This window comes from Etheostoma cragini, chromosome 21 (genome assembly GCF_013103735.1).
Source record: "Etheostoma cragini isolate CJK2018 chromosome 21, CSU_Ecrag_1.0, whole genome shotgun sequence".
NCBI lineage: Eukaryota > Metazoa > Chordata > Actinopteri > Perciformes > Percidae > Etheostoma > Etheostoma cragini.
In genome coordinates, this window is record NC_048427.1 from 17,118,371 (window position 1) to 17,125,055 (window position 6,685).

Below are 6,685 nucleotides of genomic sequence, written 5' to 3' on the forward strand. Positions count from 1 at the left end.
ATGCAGATGATCCTCAATTATATCTATCGATCAACCCGGATGAAACTAATCAGTTAGCTAAACTTCAAATGTGCCTTCAGGATATTAAAACCTGGATGAATTGTAATTTTCTAATGTTAAACTCAGATAAAACTGAAGTTATTGCTCTGGGACCCAAGCACCTCCTTAACGCATTATCCAAAGAGCTTGTTACTCTGGATGGCATCACTCAGCAGCGTGCTGAACCATCCGTTAGTTACGCTGCTATAGGCAAAGAGATAACTGTTGTTATGATTAAGCACTATATAAATAAAATTGAATTCTCTCTCTCTCTCTCTCTTCCCATCTCCTCTAGACAGAGGGATGGATACATTTCTCTCTCTCTCTTTCTCTCATCCACCTCATCTAGACAGAGGGATGGATCTATCTCTCTCTCTCTCTCTCTCTCTCTCTCTTCCCATCTCCTCTAGACAGGATGGGATGGGATCCGGTTGGGGAGAGTTCTAGCCCGACCAGGCTCCTCTCTTTACCCTGTCTCTCTTAGTTATGCTGTAATAGTTTTAGACTGCTAGGGGACTTCCTTTGACGCACCAAGTTCCTCTCTCCTCTATCTTTCCATTTGTGTGCATCCATGTCCCAGAAATGCTTGTTACTAACCTAGCTCCGGGGAGTCATTCCCTGGAGTCCTTAAGTTCTTTTTAGCCCAGCTTTTTCCTTGGATCCTGGGAGGCTCCAAAATCATGGTAGCAGCTGTCGCCATGGTCCCGCTACACGTCCTGCAATGCCATGTTACATCCTGCCACGATCTGCAGTGCCCAGCTACGTCCTGCTGTGCCTTGTAATGCCGCACAGTGCACTGCCATGCCACAAACTACTACAAAGAACTACTACAAACCACTATTTTTTGGGACTGTTATTGCCACTCTTCATTTGAACCCCAACCGGTTGTCAGACACAGCCTACCAAGAGCCTGGGTTTGTCCGAGGTTTCTTCCCAAAGGGGATTTTTTCTTGCCACTGTTGCTTGCTCTTGAGGAAACTACTACAACTGTTGGGTCCTTGTAAATTCTGGAGTATGGTATAGACCTACTCTGTCTGTAAAGTGTGAGATAACTCTTGTTATGAATTGATGCTATAAATAAAATTGAATTGAAATTGAATTGAATATTACTGCAGTAAGATGAGAGGAACATTAAGGTCGTCTTTTGGACATTGAGGGTTGTATTGGCCAGATATAAATGATTTAATTGGAGAAAGTATAAATAAAGTGTAACTAACTGAATTTTCAGTTACAACAATGTCTAAATCCTCAGTTATGCTAATGCTCTGCCTTGCTGTCCTCTGCCATATTGGCAGCTCTCCCTGTAATGCTGCCCCACCACGGGACTCTGAGCTGCAGCCACTTTTCACTGGGTCCACCAGAAACAGGCTGCTGCTCATGTCTTTTGACGGTTTCCGCTGGGACTATGACCGAGATGTTTAAACCCCTAACTTGGATAAGATGACTAAGGATGGAGTGAAGGCAGCCTCCACCCTTCCTCACCATTAACAACCACTCAGTACCAAACAGTCCCTCCGGGATTTTGCCGATTTCTTTTTTAAATTGTTGCGGCCCAAAATGCCTGATGTTGCCTGATGTTGCGGGAGCTTTTGTAAAGAAATGCGATAAAAGCTGCAATGTTTTTTAGATTTTTGTTGCAATGAAGTTGCAAGAGACAGAGAAAGTTCCATGAAAAGTTTGTTTTTGTATAGTTTTTTTAAATTAAAAAGGAAACTTGTTTTGGCGAAAATTAACTACTCAAGGCTGAGTTTTCTTAGTAACCTTACCAAAAGGCTCAGGATGCTGCAGTTATAATATGAATATATGTAGGTATAATATGAAAATGGCTGGTGGATTTAAAACTAGTGGTGAATTTTTTTTTTAATGAATGAAATTTCAACATGTCAGTCAGTGGCTTGTTGATCTATACATTGTTAGTTCATTTTCTATCCTGGGCTGAGACACACATTCATACGGTTTGATAAAGGACTTATTGAACTTTAACTTATCATTGCACTTACAATAACGAGCGCAGCCGTCCTCAATTTAGGTCATCGTGTACATCTCATCACAGGTTTTCCCTGCATCCACCGTGTGTGTTCGTTGTGAGATGTTTGAGTCACACACGTCTTGGTAAACAAAGAAATGAATACGGCCACGTACGTGTGACGTCAAATCCTGGAGGGACTGACCAGTGGTAGTGAATGCTTAACTAATCATTTGTTAATGATTACCCACCACTCAGTACAAATGGTAGTGAATGCTTAACTAACATTTCATTATTCATTCATTTAACAGTAACTACCATTCTTTTTAACAGTAACTAATCATTAGTGTTTCAATCAAGATCACACAGTTCAATTAAATTAAATTTTTCAATTTTATTTATATAGCGCTAAATCACAACAACACATAAGTGATTACTCATTAACCAACCATTCGTTCCTCATTTGTTAATTAATAAATACCTACTTTATGGTGTACCTTATTGCTATATCTGCTTACTCCACATTGTCATTGTAATATTTTGTGATTAGGCTACATTCTGAATCCCCCGTTCTCTGTCAGGTAAATATGTCTACACAATGTCTTCCTCTGATGTAGAAGTAGCCTACACTGTAAGTCAGTAGTAGGCTATACTGTGGAGATGTATATTAAGTGGAATGGTGGTATGACGTCTTTCTATGAGTAATTTTGGGGTAAAACTTATACAGCAGCAACACCACAGGCCAAGCCATCGGCCAGTTCCAAACAGGCACATTTTCAACGGGCACTGCACTAGCATAGCTAATTTGCATAGCCCCTAGGCAGGAACAATACAGTGCAGTACCAAAATATATTGCAGACAAGTTGTTTTTAAACAGTACATTTACATATAAAACAGAACAAAATATGCCATACATTGTCTCAAAGGTGGTTCAGGGGCAGAGCTAGAAGGGGGGCACAGGGTGGCACCAGCCCCCCGGAATACAATGGCTCTCCGCTAGTAAATTGGATTTTTTATGTTAAATTTGGCCGAAAGTTGTGGCCACAGTAAGAGCTTAGAGCAGCAACCATGGCTAGATAGTGTCTGCTTGGCAAGCCCTAGAGGGTGCACACTCTCACAGGTAACTCTGCTTGAGAAGTTTATTTCTTTTAACAATTTGGGGGCGTAATCCCAATGAGGCACTGGCCCATTTATGATTAAAAATAAAAGTAGCAAAAGGTCATCAACGCGTGATGTTGACTCTTCTTTAAATTTTTTGTAGAACATTAATAATCTATTTGCAAAAAATACATCGTGATTAACAGTGACAGGACTGTAAAAATTGCCTCAAAATTATTTGCAATTTCTTGACATTTATTTGTATCACTGTAAATGTGTAAAGGCCTTTAAACTGGGTGATTAACTCCTCTGTTAACTCCATTTTATAGATTGTTGCAAAGTAATGCAGTAGTAGCTACTAGCCTACTAATAGTTTTAAATTCAATTCAATTCAATTTTATTTACAGTATCAATTCATAACAAGAGTTATCTCAAGACACTTTACAGATAGACCACACACCATAATTTACAAGGACCCAACAGTTGTAGTAGTCTACTCCAGAGCAAGCAACAGTGCAACAGTGGCGAGGAAAAACTTCCTTTAAGGCAGAAACCTGACAGACCCAGGCTCATGGTAGGCGGTGTCTGACGACCGGTTGGGATTAGAATGAAGAGTGGAAATAACAAAAATAGAAAGAAATAGTAATAGTAAATAGCACTTTTTAAAACATATATTTGAAAAAAGTTTTCAAATAAGAGAATGCAGTAAATCTATTTATATATTATTTCAGTAAAGATTAACCACACACTCAGATCAGCTTGTATTCTGTCTATGGAAATTTCTAAGAGACCCCAAACTTTTGACCCGTAGTCTATTTTTTTTCTTTCTTGTTTTTTATGTTACAGAAGTAAAAGGAGGGAAATTTAACCTGTCTGCACACTATCTGCAAACTAACTAGAACTCCAGCTGTGAGAAAAACAGTGTAAAGGTGATTTCCCCCTGAAATGTAAAGTAGGAAAATACTTGAGTCAAAGTACAAAGTTTCCCTGCCACTTTGACAAAAAAAAGTATTTAAGAGTTGAGGATATGTTCGACCCATTCATCTCTCTCTCACACACACACACACACACACACACACACACAGCGGACCAATGCCGCCATCTTGTGGTTTCACTCGTGTAGTACATTTAAGGAAACAATAGCAGTGCAGTAGCTACGGAAGGAAATGAACCTCGTATATCGTTTTAAACTGGACACGTTAAACAGGTAGCAAAACGGATATGGTAGAATAATGTCACCGGTTGAACATTTTTAACGTTTTTACTCAGCACCTGTGTTTTTGTGCAACAACCACCAGGATACTCCGTTGGGTTACGACCGAGAAGATGTGTCAGAGATGAACTCTATTTATATACAAGCTTCTGGAAGGATAACGTCGGTGTGCATAGAAGGGAGCGAATATACCTAACGTTAGACTTACTTATAATAACCATGGTATCGGTTTGCCCAAACACTACATATTTGTCTTGTGAGCGTTGTTTTACGTTCTGGCGCAGTCTGTTTTGATACCGCTAGTGCGAACAAAATGGAGGGTAATAAGTTGTTGTTAAGTTGTCGTTAAATGGACCAGTGTAGTTTAGGCTGCGTCTGTTAACCAACTGTTCTCGAAATATTTGTTGTTGGACAGGGAGAAAGAGTAACGAACGGATTCAGAAATAACGTTACAGCCAAATCCCTCCGTTAAGACGGCTTTACTTTCAAAATAGAAGCGCAATGGGTCCAAAACTGACGTTATTGATTGTGTGCCCAGTAAAAACAGGATGTTTTATTCTGTGAAATCCCTTGCCTAGCTACAGCTAGCTAGCCTAGCTACTAAATAAATACAATAACCTATTAAAAGGTGGACACAAAAGAAACTTAAAATGACCGACTCTGGGGATACAGCAAGTGTCCCCGGCTCCTCCAGCTTCAGCAGCGGGACCGGGCTGAGTTTAACCGGGGGCAGAGGACTCCCAGGGCGGGTCAGGAGTGTGTCCGCCCCCACTCCACCTGGAAGGCTGACGTCCCTCAGAACCAGGGACATGACACTGGGGGGAGTCTTCAAAAAATCAAAGGTATGCCTACTGTACGGCACATACCAATGGCGTGGAAACATATGTTCCTGTGTGTTATAAAATTATTAATAGAGTGTGTAACAAAAACTGTTTACTTCAAATTACAATTAACAAATGCCTACATTAGAGAATCCAATTAATTCAAAATGTCTACAGTATTAATTTAATGTTGCATCAGAGGATTCCCATACACTCTACACTGCAATATAGGATAATGTACTACAAAACCAAACTTTGAAAGCTTCCTTACTGCTCAAGGTTAGTTTTTTGCACCATATCAGTAAACCATTTGTTCTGTAAGACTGTTGTCAGGCATGTTAATTAACCTGTTTAACAGTTACTTCACATGGCTCCAATGATATCACTTTAGTAGAGATTTAGTAGTAGACAGTTGAGCAACAGAAGTGTGTCTTTTTCTTTTCTTCTTACATCTATCGCACAAATCATACATGCAATACAAATTGATTTACACGAAAAGGATAGATACAACAAATTAAGATAAAGATAATAAAAATAACAATATAAAGTAATTGTTGGGTAAAAACTCTTAAGGTGAAAGCAATGTCTTAAGATTTTGTTGCTGCAACACTGGAATTTCCCTTTTTTTTGGGTTCAATAAAAACCTATCTATCTGTCTATTTGTTTATCTATCTATCTATCAGGGCCTACAAAATAAAATACTAGGGAACGCCCAATACTGTTTTTCTTTTTTTAAGGCCGATACCAATATCAATTATTAGTACTTAGTAAAACCGATATTTGGAACCAATATCTATTTACAGGGAAAATGAATTTTGACAAATTTTGGAATGTTACAAACTCAATTATTTAATAAATTAGATTTTTTTTTAACAATACATAGTAAAAGAGAGTCAGATTCACTGGTTAGTGTAACTGAAGCAGAGGGACAGATATTGAACTGTTGCTGAACTAATGTAGCACACATGTTAATTAATTAACATTTTATTTTATATCTATTATATTTATTTTATTTATTTTATATAGGCTGCTCCTTCCCAAGTGTAGGAACAGCAGACTCAAGCAGTCCATGCCATCAGACTGTACAACTCCTCAATCGGGGGGGAGGAGGAAATAGGGCAGAGAGGACAGTACCACACACACTTGGACTCACATAAATACCTGGACACTTTAACACTTTACTTGACAATGACACTTTATGACAATTTATGGTAAATGTCTTTTTATGTCTTTTTTTATAGCCATACTTTTTATTTTATTGTTTTTCATTGTTATTATTATTAGATTAGATTAGATTATACTTTATTCATCCCACAACGGGGAAATTTTGTCGTTACAGTAGCAGCATTTTTCATTAACAGCAAAAAACAATAACACACAAACAAGTAAGTACGAAAGAAATACAAGGCAAGAAATACAAGGCAAGAAATACAGGCAATATATAGACAGTGAAAAATATGGTAGACTGATTAAGTAAAATGCCGTCAAACAAAAGGAATTTTAAAGTGCGGTTGCCATGATAAGAGAAACAATATTGCAGTGTAAGTG

At 38.4% G+C, this 6,685-nt stretch overlaps 1 protein-coding gene across 1 annotated transcript in view; it reads left to right on the forward strand.

The window, feature by feature from the left end:
- Positions 1-4,185: 4,185 nt before the first annotated feature.
- zgc:171971 (uncharacterized protein LOC569690 homolog) overlaps positions 4,186-6,685 on the forward strand; it is a 10,275-nt gene continuing 7,775 nt past the window's right edge. The window contains exon 1 of the mRNA XM_034860133.1: positions 4,186-5,158. Coding sequence (XP_034716024.1) covers positions 4,967-5,158 — 192 coding nt within the window. The 5' untranslated portion in view covers positions 4,186-4,966. The remainder of the gene's footprint in view (positions 5,159-6,685) is intronic.